General features: G+C 39.5%; 1 protein-coding gene across 5 annotated transcripts in view; it reads left to right on the forward strand.

The window, feature by feature from the left end:
• Positions 1–13,352, forward strand: part of SEC24D (SEC24 homolog D, COPII coat complex component) — a 67,055-nt gene that overhangs the window by 24,176 nt on the left and 29,527 nt on the right. For all 5 annotated transcript variants that reach the window (XM_054066315.1, XM_054066314.1, XM_054066316.1 and 2 more), the window contains 3 exons: positions 220–341; positions 3,789–3,900; positions 6,197–6,324. In XM_054066315.1, the coding sequence (XP_053922290.1) occupies positions 220–341; positions 3,789–3,900; positions 6,197–6,324 (362 nt within the window). The remainder of the gene's footprint in view (positions 1–219; positions 342–3,788; positions 3,901–6,196; positions 6,325–13,352) is intronic.

The raw sequence follows: 13,352 nt of genomic DNA on the forward strand, positions 1-13,352 counted from the left end.
AAACTTTGGAAACAAGTTGTCACACCTAGTTGTATGCTTACCTTTGAAACATAGACTGCATGAGCCAAACTGCTCCCATTTCTTTTACTTGCTGACAACAGAAAGGAAGGAGAAGTTGCATTAAGCAGAGTAAGAATTAATTGTATGACAGAAGCTGATGTTAAAAATTGATAAAGCAAGTTAAATACTTTATATGAATTGACATTTGTAACCCTGCAGCAAACTATGGTCCTCAGATGGCAGGATCTCAGCTGTCTTATCCTGGTGCTTTTCCTGGGGGTCCAGCACAGCTGTCAGGTCCGCAGCAGAAGAAGCTTGATCCTGACTCTATTCCAAGCCCAGTAAGTAATGTGGCATTATTTTTTAATGGAAGTAAATTTCTGCTGCGTTTAAGGTAGAGGGCTGTCAATGCTAATATTGTATTTATTTTAGTTGGTGGGTTTTTGGTAACATAAAATTGCACTTACGTGGGTGTGATTCACGAGGTGTGTTCCAGTTTTTGTAGTTTCTTAATTGCAAGCAGTTTTGTACTCTGTGCTGTCAGTTTGGGATAAATTGGTGCATGATGTTAGTTGCAGTACCTAAGAGGCGTTATAATTTTACCTAGCATGGGAGATAGCCATGACTCCAAATACTTCAGTAGGAATTCTCTACAGCATTCTTAGTGTGACAGCAAGCAGTACTGAAGGATTAGTTGCTTCACTGCAGCTTTTCACTCTGGAATTTTTGAAGGCTTAGACTTAGTAATAGATAGGTACCTAAAGTAGGATTTCTGCAGACTACAGGTACGTGAGCTTTAAAACTGCAGTTCTGGAAATGCCGAGAAGTCCCATGCTCAAACTGCCTCACTGTTTGATCTTGGGAGTTTCCCAGGTGACTAGAATTATTTACCTGAGCATCCTTGCAGTTGCTGCAGCCTTGTAAGGGTTTCAGTAGGTTGGAGTATACTTAATACCTAAGCTTCATACAGGTTCAAGAGGCTCAGCTGTTGAAGCACACCTGAATGTGCACTGGAGGGACAGTGTTTCTGTGTTTAGCATGGTGTTAGAGAAAGAAAAAGCAAGGTTATGGTTGTGTCCATCTTTCTTAAGTAGTCTTTTTTTTATTGAGAACAGCTGATTGAAATGGAGGGAGAAAATGCGGTGAACTCATGGGGAAAACAATTCTGATGCACACCCTTTTTCTGGTTCTGGCGATCAGCTAGACGGGTCGAAAAGTCCTCAGTCAGTGTTCTTGAAGCAGGCTGTGTCCTGCAGGTTTGACCTGGAACTTTATACTTAAAAAAATGTATTCACCACCACACAGTAAGCTAGTCTTCTACTGAAGGAATCTTCTACTTCTCTGCTGAGGCAGTATTGCTATGTGGGAAAGAAGTGATGTTCCACCAAGATGAGGGAAAGGTATTTGTGTAAAAGCCTGGCACTGCATAATATGCAGCAGCCATGTTCCCTTAAATTGAGATATTCTAGAAAAGTTTATTTGTTTTATCCGGTGATGGTTTTGATGTTAAATCATCAGAATTTTGAAAAAAGGTTGTTGATAATCGCTTAGAGGTCAATGTAGCAACTGCAATTTCCTCTGTTAAAGGCAATTTTCAAGTTAAGTGTAGCTGAAAACCTGTAAAGAAAAAAGAAAAGAAACAGTAGAAAAGCTGAATTGAGTGACTGTATAATTAACAAATGCCTTAATAGGTCAGTTGTTCCTAGTGTTTCAGTGTGGTGTTTTTTACATAAGGACAAAATGATCTTGTCTAATTAAAAAAAAGAAAAGGTAGAGGGGGAGAAGGAGATCTCGCATGAGAGCATGGGCTGATGTCTTGTTTCAATTACGCATGTAGAATAAACAGCCTTGACTGTGATGGCAATGTTAAAATAGGTTAAAAGGTTTGTTTAAGCAGCACAGAGAGGATCAAAATGACATGTTTAAAAGAAACATGATCTGGTTCAACGTCTGCAAAGGGCAAAAAGCTAGTTCAGAATGAAGAATAAGTATGACCATGTGTATTTCTCGTGTTATATTTACATTATATAATTACAGTAGTGTTGCCAGATAAATTTACTTCTTATCTCTAGCCATTGTTGATTTATATTTTCTTACATATGTTAGAGGTTGATATGTGCTCTGACAACAGCTATGAAAACTAAGCGTCTGGGCTTTGTCAACAATGATTTCCAAGAACAATGATATATTTAGGTCAGTTAACTGCTGAATACCATGGTGCAGTGATCCTCTGCAGAGCTAAGTCTGAAAGAGTTGTGCTTTCTTCAGGCAGTGGGCCTTCTTAGAGCAAAATCTTTTTCTTTCTAGTGCAAGAGTTAGCAGTAAGCATGCAAGCCAAGTAGGAGGAAGAAAGTAATCAAGCAGAAGATATAACAGGCTCTCTGAGGAATGTATTGTATGTTTAAATTGAGATACAAAAAACTTTATTGGAAAAAAAAAGAAGTTACAGGCCCCAGATTATTTCCAGTGTGTTAGGAAGTACCTCCTGGACAATGATCAGTGGACTCTATTCAAGTAATTTTGTTTGTTTGCTTTTTAACAGAGGCTTCTGAACTTCCCTAGCTGTTAGTAGCGATTCACATGCAGTGTAAAGATACAGTTCCATGGAATACCAGCAGCAGTGGCAAAGCTGGCTTTAGAAATTAGATGTCTTTCTCCTCTTGCAGCTGTTCAGCTATACTCTAAACCAGATTGCTGAAAAGATATCTCCTTTAAGGGAAAAGGGGGAATAATGGTATCATGTCAGTGATCTGGTTTATGGTGTGGAACAAAATGCAGCATTGTACAATATCAGTTATATCCTGAAAAGTGTGAGACTTAAGCAGGGGTGAGGGACCTGCAGCGGTCACAGGGGAGGAAGTGTACAGGAAGGGAATTTGCTCAGTAGTAACACCAGCTTCGTTAGTGTTTCATGGCATTACATTGTAAATTGCTTCTGTGTAGAGTAAATCTATGCACAGTCAGAGCTGTCTCACTTCAATAAAAGTTTTCTGTGATTGCTGTCCTTTATTCATAGGAGGAAGCCCACAACATGGTATTTTGACCTAGAGAATGAAAGCACTGAGCTCCAATATTGAAATACCTAATGGCCAACCAGGCTTTTCTCAGGAGCTTGAATTGCTGCTTCTGTATGGCAGTGCTGAAATGCAGCTCAGCTAGGAAGATTGTATGCTATCTAGATTATTGTTCAATTCTAAACTACCCTGTGCATGGAGCCTAGTCAGGAGGAATGAGGGCTAACCCTCCTGCTGTTGCTGCCTTCTCAATTACCTGTACGTTCATGTATAAAGAACAGCAGGTGGCACAGCTGTGGTCATATAAAAGATAATGTGGTATATGTGGCATCTGAGTAAGGTGATGCAGCCTTGCACTTCAGTTTGATCTGGGAGAATGGAAGGCCAGATTCAGTAACAAGGTTTTATTCACACCACCAACTCTCCTCCATTTGCTGGCTTAGCCTCTCTTGAAACACTCAGTCCTTCTGGCAGTTAAAAGACTTATTCTAAACTCATTTGCCCGCTGTATATAGCTCTTACCCCCTCCCAATGTGTAGCATCCCCCTGAGTTCTGACAGACAGCTGTAGTTGTAAAGGAGTTACACTGCTCAGCTGTGTGGGTAGTTTTTTTGTTAACTGTCCCAGATGCTTGTGTTATGATAGGCTTATAGCACCTCTGTATAAGGCAATGTCAATAGCGTTACTTGGTGTGGATATTAATGAAACTGTTTCTGAATGTACCTAAATGTATGGCTTACCTTTCTCATACTGTTCTTGCTTCTTATTCATCAGATTCAAGTTATTGAAAACGATAAGGCTTCTAGAGGAGGGCAGGTCTATGCTACGAACACAAGAGGACAGGTTCCTCCTCTTGTTACCACAGACTGTGTAATCCAAGACCAAGGTAACTGCCCTTGTTACTGGTTTGAGAGTCTTTCTAGGCAAAATAAAGTAAAATTTTAAAGAGAAAGGCCAAATTCTCAAACTCATCTGAAAATGATGCTCCTTACTTTAAGTTGGACACGAAAGGGTAAACTACAAAAAGAGGGGGAAGGGGCAAATAGTTGGAGTTGAATTCTTACACCTTGGGTTAACACCTCCTGTACGCTTCCTGGCCTTTAAAATAACATAAATAGTTGAGACAACTTTTCTTTTGAACTTAAAATTTTTCAAGGTTTTAAATTTCAAGTTGAAAATCCTTTTTGGAGTCTTCTGAAATTCTGAAAGATGGTCACTAGAAGAAGCAATGAGACTGTAACTGTTAAGTTTTAATCAGTGACACTAGGATTGGTGGCAGCCTGGGCTGCAGTGATCATGCACTGGTGGAGTTCAAGGTCCAGAGGGATATGGGACAGGTGAGGGGTATGGTCAGGACACTAAATTTCAGGAAAGCAGACTTCCAGCTCTTCAAGGAATTACTCAGTAGGACTCCCCGGGACATGGTCCTCCGAGACAAGGGAGCGGAACAGAGCTGGTAAATTTTTAAGGAAGCTTTCCACAAGGTGCAAGAACGCTCAGTCCCTGTACGTAGAAAATCAGGCGGGAAAGGGAAGAGACCGGTATGGCTTAGTCCGGACCTGCTGGTTAAACTAAAAAAGGAGGAAGAACTGCACAGGCAGTGCAAGCGGAGACAGGGAACCTGGGACGTGTATAGAGACACTGCCTGGTTGTGTAGGGATCAAGTCAGGAAGGCCAAGGTGCAGCTGGAGCTGAACTTGGCAAGGAAAGTAAAGACTAACAAGAAGGGCTTTTACAAGTACATCAATCAAAAGAGGAAGGTCAAAGAGAACACACCCCCACTGATGATTGGAAATGGGGATCGCGTATCGACAGATGAGGAGAAGGCTGAGGTACTTAACAACTCTTTTGCCTCAGTCTTCACTGATAACTGCTCTCCTCACCCCTCCTGGGTCATGGGACGGAAAGATGGTGACCAGGGGGATCTGAGGAGATCTTATAGCGACCTTCCAGTACCTGAAAGGAGCCTACAGGAAAGCTGGAGAGGGGCTATTCATAAAGGCTTGTGAGGATAGGACCAGGGGGAACGGGTATAAACTGGAGAGGGGCAGATTTAGACTAGACGTTAGGAAGAATTTCTTCACCATGAAAGTGGTGAGACAATGGAATGGGTTGCCCAGGGAAGTTGTGGATGCCCATCACTGGGGGTGTTCAAGGCCGGGTTGGGTGTCCCTGCCCATGACAGGGGTTTGGAACTAGATGATCTTTAAGGTCCCTTCCAACCCTAACTACTCTATGATTCTAAGATACGAATTTTAGAGGATTCTAGTCAAGCAATAAGGGCAGCGTCCAAGCTTTCTGCTTGGTTTAATTTGTTCCTTTGACCAGTGGGTCTGCCTTTTCCTCTGCCTGAAGCCTGGAAGTACAATATTCTGTGCTGCTTTTGACAGCAGGCTTGGTAATGTAATACAGATTAAACTGATGGTATCGTTTACCCTAGCATTGATTTTTATATGCTTGGATAAAGTGTTCAAAATATACAAACAAATCAAGATTTTTTTGGCGTTATCTAAGAATGGGGTAACGCAGTTCTGATGAACAAAGAAATTCCTTTCAGGAAAACAAGTAGAGCTGGAGCTTGATGATTAAAAAAGGAGTATAAGGAAGCAGATTACTGAAGTTCTGTTGCCTTTCAGTGCTTTTGTCTGTAGTGCACAGCTTCTCATTGAGGGAACTGAGCTAAGTGTGCTACAAGAAGTGACGCAGTGAATTTAGCACACTATATTTTGCAAGATTATAATATGAGCGTGGTGATAACACAGGTGTACTATTTTCTGAATCAAGCCGACTCATTAGAGCAGACTTAACAGTAGGCATCAGTCTGCAGCATTTCGTTATGTACGGTATTGACATTTCCACTGTGGATTTTCATCCATACCATTTTCTGTTAGACATGTTTCAAAATAATCTGTATTTAGATGCTTATTGCAAATAATTATGGAGGTTTTCTTGATATGTTTAAATCTCTGCTTTACCTCAAACACCAAGAGAAGAGGGCAGTGGGCTGACATAAAGAGGAGAGATGGGTAGAAGCTTGCGTGGGAGTCATAAAAAGAATGTGTTTAACTGAGTGTATGGATTTGTTGCTTTATGTTGTCATTTTGAGTTTTCTTGTTTGTGTTTGGGACAGGTGGGTTCCCTTTAACAGTCTTTCACTCTGCGTTCTGTGTTGGGTGTTCTAGGCCATGCCAGCCCTCGTTATATCCGATGTACTACCTACTGCTTCCCATCGTCTTCAGATATGGCCAAACAGGCTCGTGTTCCGCTGGCAGCTGTCATCCAGCCTTTTGCTACTGTTCTGCCAAATGAGGTATGGACTAACTGAATATTAATCCTATGTTGTTTTGTCTCCTAAATATTACAAACTTGTTCTTTGAAGTTGGAGATGGGGATTTTCCACCTCTGACTGTGAAGAAGTAAGCAAATAGAGAGGTGACAGAAGACTGAGATGTACTTGGGTCAAGATGCAGATTGAAGGGATAAAAATCTTTTGCTTAGAAAAGGTGTAAGAGAGATGGCTGAGTGATCTGAACCACTGGGTTCCTGGTATTCCTCCAACTGCCTCTAGTTTATGCCAGCTTTGTGAGTTGCTTGTTTTGCTGGATCTCTACCAGTATAGGCAAAGATGATAAAAAAAAGGACAACCACAAAGTATATCAAGTTCATTTTAAGATATGGAGTTACATTAAAAAAATGGACTTTTCCCATTTAGTTCCTTACAAAATAATTTAATTTCACAGCAGACTGAGCAGATAATGGTATTTTCTGCTTGGATGAGCTGAGTCATAGAAGGAAGGCAAACATAACCACTTGCTGTTGCCACTAACCTGGTCAGGTTTTTTTTTTTCTCATGTTAACCATCTATAATAGCCCTTCATATTCCAAACATATCCCTGTTTCATTTGCAAAGTATTTCTGCAGTTTAGCAGTATCCTGTGATCTTCAGACAATTACCTGGATTTCCTGGCATCCTCAAAGTATTGTATGAGTAGCAAGGATAAAACTACTTTTCAATGCAGCATTTAGGTAGCATTATCTGTAGGATCATCTTTCTTGTTCTTCAGCTCCTGCCTTCTCCATTGCACAGCTGCTAAATTCTGCGGCAAAGGTCTGCAAGAATGCATCTCCTTTTTCATGCACTGCACTGATTTACTTTCAGAGCACTGTTTGCTGGGGGAAAAAAAACAGCGATTTAATAAAAATTGTAGAATGCGATTTTGTCTTCAAAATCTCCTCATTAAAAAAAGCCTAATTAAAACTTCAAAGACTTTCAGTGCTTGGTTTTGCAGTCTTTGATTGATCTTTAACTTTGTTTTGTTAGTCGTAAATTCTTGAGGTTTTTTTTGAAGAATATGTTGGAAAAAACATATGTTGTTCTTTATCGGGATGGATAACTTCCAATCCACCAGATCTCTGTAGTTTTAATTAAGAGTCTTATATTAGCAGAGTAGCATGTAGCTATCCTATCTGTGGTCCACAGGGAAATAGGATGTATTACTTACGGTTCTGCAGATACTGACTCTCGCCGTTTGTCTGCTAGACTGCAATTTTGCATTTCATTCCAGTTCCTGAGGAGAATGTGCAGACTTGGCTTGTTGCCCCGCCCTGCATTTTATCCTAGGTGAAAATCCTGCTGTTTTTTCTCTACTGCTTCACTTTAGCAGCCAACCTTTTACTTTTTGCTAACTTTTATCCCAGTTTCTGTGTCCAGGTTGGCACTTACTGATTCTGCTTTCATGTTGGCTCTTCATTTGTGTCTTTCAGTCTGCCTCTAGTCCTTTCTGTCTGCCATGCACGACTTCCCTGTCTTCTGCATAGTGTTTGGATAGGGTGATCAATGAGTTGCTAAAATCTAAATCTCTTCTGCGTACATAAATTAGCAGTATGTACAAACACTTGTACTTGGCCAAGTTCAGGAGGGTTTTCCCAGCATCAGCAGTGACCCAGCCTTTCTGAAGTGCTAGTGCTCTCAAGCTGTTGGAAAGGTCAGTGGAATTCATTAATCTGTAAAGAGTAGTGTATTTTTCCCTCGCCTCTTTCTTGGAAGAGGCTAAAAAAACTCTGAAAAAATGTCTCTTGAAGTTGGCAGAAGTTCAGCGTGGAAAATTTTAGTCTGAACAATTACAGCTTGGTAAAGTTTATAAGAACTGAAGAGATGGTGTTTCAGTAGGAAGTGCTGGGCAGTCTTAGCTGAGTTAGTTTTTCCAAGGCTTACCTGTGCCCTTTGTCTTCACTGCTGCTGCCAAAATACGATCTTGCTCTTAAGATCTAATAAAAATGGTCTTCTGTATGGGATTTGTAACCACTTTAATTCTGAAAAGCCACTTCATTTGAAAGAACTGGGCTTTTTATGGAAGTAAAATGTGTTCATGGGTTTATTTGTGTTTTTGAATTGCCCAGTACAGTGCATTCTGCCTGGAACTAGTGACTGCAGGGCACAGAATGTGGTTTCAGAATGTCTAGCCTGTCTGATGGATGCCCTTAAGTGCATTTTAACAGTGCCTACAGGTGATGTTCATCGCATGGTGCAGGGCTCAGTACAAAGTGGGAATCTGTCTAATCTCTCTCTCAATAAACAGCATGTTGTATATAGCAGTGGTTTAAAATAATGGGATTTTTTCTCTACCCTTTTAATAAAGAATTTCCCTTCATTGATCTTTGTTGCATCTTCAGCTGCGGATATATCTCTGTTTCTGCAGTTTCTAATATATTCAGTTTAGTACCCAGAGAGTTTAAGTTTTGTGTCTTTTCAAAGGCGGAAGAAGAAAAGTGGTGACTACAATGATTTAGTGGGCCATGGGTGTGAAACAGCCACAGATGGTTTGTGCAGCTGGTGATGTGGTTAAGAACAGCTGAGAAACTGACCTATGTCACTTGAACTGTGAGGACTTCAGCATGTCTACACAGTTTGAAAATCCATTATGATCCATAGACCATGTCTTTCTGTGTTAGTAAAGCTGTATTGAAAAAGCTATGGGCTGTCAGGGTCATTCAAGTGGCCAATAGGCTTATGAGTGTTCCAATATAATTCTTAATTTATTGGTATTTTTCTTTGAGGATGAATTTAACATACTATATTAAATGTATTTTCAGTATTCTGTTGCCATAGAATTCGTGTCTGTCTGTCTTTTTTTTTTTCTGTGCTATTACTGTACTAAGACAGTTAAAACCAAAGGGAAAACCTTGTCTTGCTCCCATTTCAGAATAATTTGAGGATTCAGCAGAGTCTTCAAATGGCTTGTTCTTCCTTTCGGGAAGCAAATCCTATGACAAGCAGCTAGGTTAGCAACTCTTGGCACGTTGGCACTGAGCTTAAGAAGAGCAGAGCAAGGGAAATAGATTTATTCAGAAAGCATTCAAGTTGAAAGTTAAAGGGACAGAATGTGTGGAGTGCGTACAGTCTCTTGAAGATCACTATAAAAAACCTACAGTCTATCTAGAAAACTGTAGACTAGTGAATATTACATGTGCTATAAATCATTCTAAACAAAGGCTATTAAGCATTCATGCCTTATCCCCTGCCCAGTGTCTTAACAACTCTAGACATTTATTGGTCTTATCTTTACCAAGTCCTTATTTATTATTTCTTCAAAAATAACAGTTCATTTTCACCCTCCTGATTTGGATGATCTATGGAAAGTATTTGTTTGTTGTAGGTTGAGAATACAGTGTCATTGTTTGACAGAAGTTATTTTTAGTGCCCCAGTGCTTTAGCAACAGTCTATAAAAATAAACTAACTCTCACAGTTATCATCATAGACCAAACCCTATGTGAATTTGTTTTGGAGATGTATGAATGTTTCCAGAGCCTCAATAAGCCATGTGATCTTGATTTAACATTTAATACTACTTGATAACAAAAGTAGTTATGGGTATTTCATGTTGTAAAGGCAAATATAAACAACTCAAAATAATTATTGATAATTTTAAGTATTTAAATATCTCAATTACCTTCTTGTTTGCTCTTTAGTAGTTTTATGTCATCATTCTCTAACATGTGCTTTCTTATTTTTTTTAGAAATATGAGTTGTTGGGAATTTAATATTAAACTTTTCATTTTCTCCTGAGTTTATTAGCTAGTTAAAAGATAAAATTGGAATGGAATTACTTCTCAGAAATGCTGATGTTTGTGAGCTAAATGCCATTAACATTTTTAGGATAATGAACTTTGATGGTGACCAGTGCAGCTGGGCTGTTTGGAGAGCCATGTTTTTTACAGGCATGGTAGTGTGGTTTCCTAGGTTGAACTGTAACCTTAGCAGAACCTAAAAATTGAGCGAGGTGAATAACTAGCACATGATTCAGTGTTATAAATATTTTTTTGGTTTCAAGAACAATGTCAAGTACCAGATTGTGAATTTCTTTTTAAACCCTAAGTCTCCTCCTTTGGGTTTTAAACAAGTCGCTCAAATGTTAAATATATATGAAAAATTAGGGAAATTCCAACAGTCTTCCAATCTACCCTGTCCTCAGTGGGGACTCAGGTTCTACCCTCTCTATTCTGTAGCTGCTAAGAAGGGTGAGCGGGCTGTAGATTTAGTTTGAAGCATATTTTTATATAGACGCGTACGTTTATTTGTAGTTACGTGCTTGTGCAGAACTTTGGTTTGAGGAGAGTGGGGAATACTTAGTTTGTAGGCAGTACAAAGCAATTCAAACGGAACATCTTACTGACTGCTTCCTTCTCTTATGAATGTGTTAGAAAGCACAGGCTGTAGATCAGAGCCTTGAGGTGCTTGCTGATACAGCATTTTACAGTGGACGGATGGTCATTTTTGTTTTACTTTCTGATTACTATATTTTACTTAGTTACTTGTTCTCAGAAGATCATTCCCCCATATTGCATGAGACCTTAACTAATTTAAGAGCTTTTGGTGACAGATTCTGTTGAAGGACTTCTTTAAAAATCAACACGTTGTACTAACTAGGTCTTGCTTGCCTGCAAGTAGCTGACACTTCCCAGAACCCGGTGGATCTATAAGTCATGACATCCCTTCTCCAGAGCCACATCAGCTCGTCCTCTGCATATCCTGTTTATCTGTATGTCTTTTCATGATCTCCTCCATTGTAGTAGCTACCAGTTTGCTTTTTGTGGAAGTAAGACTTGCTGGTCTGTAGCTCTGGGATCACTAAGAAGTTCTTTGTTTGTTTTTGTATTGCTGCCTTCTTTCTTTCTGAGTGCTGAAGCTTACGTAAGCAATTGGGTTTAAGTACAGTTCAGTAATTTCACACACTGTATGTCTTTTTAGACAAAAATACAACTGTTAGACAGTAAAATTGTCTATAGTACTAATAAGTGGGTTTTTCCACTATCAAAAACTACAAGTCTAAGAAAACTTTCTGAAAAAAAGGTTCTGAAAGAGAGCTTGATGACAGTTTTGCTCTGATGTCTGTTTTGAAATGTCTCGCCCTTCTCAGCATTGGCTTCTTACTTTGTAATCCCCATGTGTACTTGGGACTTGAGGTAAGTGAGATTCCGTTTCATATTTACAACTACTGGGAATGAAATACCAGAGCTTATGGAATGTTTAATGACCTTTTTTCTCTTTGTGTAGATTTCATATGACCCTTTATATCTAAGTTATTCAAAAGTGCATGTCTGTTGACAATACTGGGCTTCTCTTCAGTGTAGGTAACAAAAACTTCCTCCTTTTGAATGAGTACTCCACAGCGAAACTAGCAGCTGTTGACCAGTGAGAAGGTAGCATTTTGCTATCTCTGAATTGTAAGTGTGACACAAAGCTGTTTGACAGTTTGTATAGAAGAGTTTTTTGCCTTCACTTAAACTTCCACAGGTGGAAGTCAGTGGATCAGAAAGAGAGCACATGCTCCAATACCACACAGCAGATTACAACTTGGCCAGTTAGTCTCAGGTTAGGGCCATCCTAGCAGACATTCCTCCTTGTTCTTAGGACTGCTGTGGTGTTTTCATAACCAATCAGTTTTTGAGCTATTTGGAACAATCAGTCCTTATAGAGACTGTCCAGGTAGCATAAACTTGTAGTAAGAACCTGAACCTATTGCTGTACACCATTAAGCACTAGTATTTCTTCCATTTTCCAGGTACTAAGGTAAAACAAGTTCTGAAGCATCCTTGTTGATTCCTTCATTCGGGAGAGAGCTGTGGGACTCTGCTCTCATAGTTCTGACTGCTTGGGCTATGGAGCAGGATGGGTATTTGACCCTTTCTCTGTCAATGCGATTTTATTTTAATATGTTTGACTAGCTAGCGCCAGGTAACGTCTGAGAGGTTTTGCATAGCTTCTCTGGGGGGCTTGACTCTCCTGTGCGTGATATGGGGAGCCCACGGCTCTCAAGCATCTCCAGATGCCTCACTCAGAATTTTTTTTTTATCATTCTGGAGGTCACGCCTGCAAGCTAGGTTTCATAATGCTTGAATTAGAGGTGCAAAAATCTGGTATTAGATGAGGCTTTCTTTATGGAGCGTGCCTTTTGAATTGGGTTGCTTCCCAAAACTTCATCATCTAGGACAAAGTTTGTTAGCCTATTGGGCTGCAACTAAACGTGTTTCAGAGCCAAGTTTAGCAAAGGCTTTGGCAGCTGAGCTTTTCCTAATTGAAGTAAATTACCTGATTTAGTTTTTTCTGCCCTTTTGTTTTTAACGTACATTTTAAAATACTCTTAAAGTGTGCTCTTTAAAATATTTCTGTAGTACGTTGTTATGGTAAGGAGGTAATTCTGAGAGATGGGGAAAGTGACTTGAAATTTGACATCTATATAAACCTTATTCATTTTGTAATCAGTTTCTCATTAATTTTTTACAAATTTGAAATTTAGATTGGGAAAGTGCCATTCTAAAGATGACGTAATGTAAAGAGTTGCAGAATAACTATTCTTCAGGATGATTATGGCAGAAGAAAAGCCTGACTAAGCAAAAGTAAATAAAGAAGGGAAATAAAAAGTTAACATTCATACTCACATAAATTAGCTGGCCAACGATATTGTTAATTTGTTTTGCCAACAAAATGACTCTCAAGTCAAAAGTGACTTTGGCTATTGCTAGATACCTCTAACTCAAAATAGCTGCTTGAATGACATCTGCCATTCTGTGTGTGTGTTCCTCTGTGGGCTGCACTTTGCTCTCCTGAAATGGTGTTTATCTTCTTTTATCCACTGGCCAAAGCTGATCGTAGCAACAGCAGTAAATTAAACATTTTAAGGCTGTGCAAGCTCTAACTTTAGGCTGTTAGGGATGTGACTCAGTTACCTTGGAAACTTCAGAGACTGAGAACATGCTGGTATTTAGTAAGTTCAGGAGGAGAAGCTTACGTTTTGCTTTTTAAACTGAAGCTGTTACTGTATTTTTAGTTTGTTGTT

This window comes from Cuculus canorus, chromosome 4 (genome assembly GCF_017976375.1).
Source record: "Cuculus canorus isolate bCucCan1 chromosome 4, bCucCan1.pri, whole genome shotgun sequence".
Lineage (NCBI taxonomy): Eukaryota > Metazoa > Chordata > Aves > Cuculiformes > Cuculidae > Cuculus > Cuculus canorus.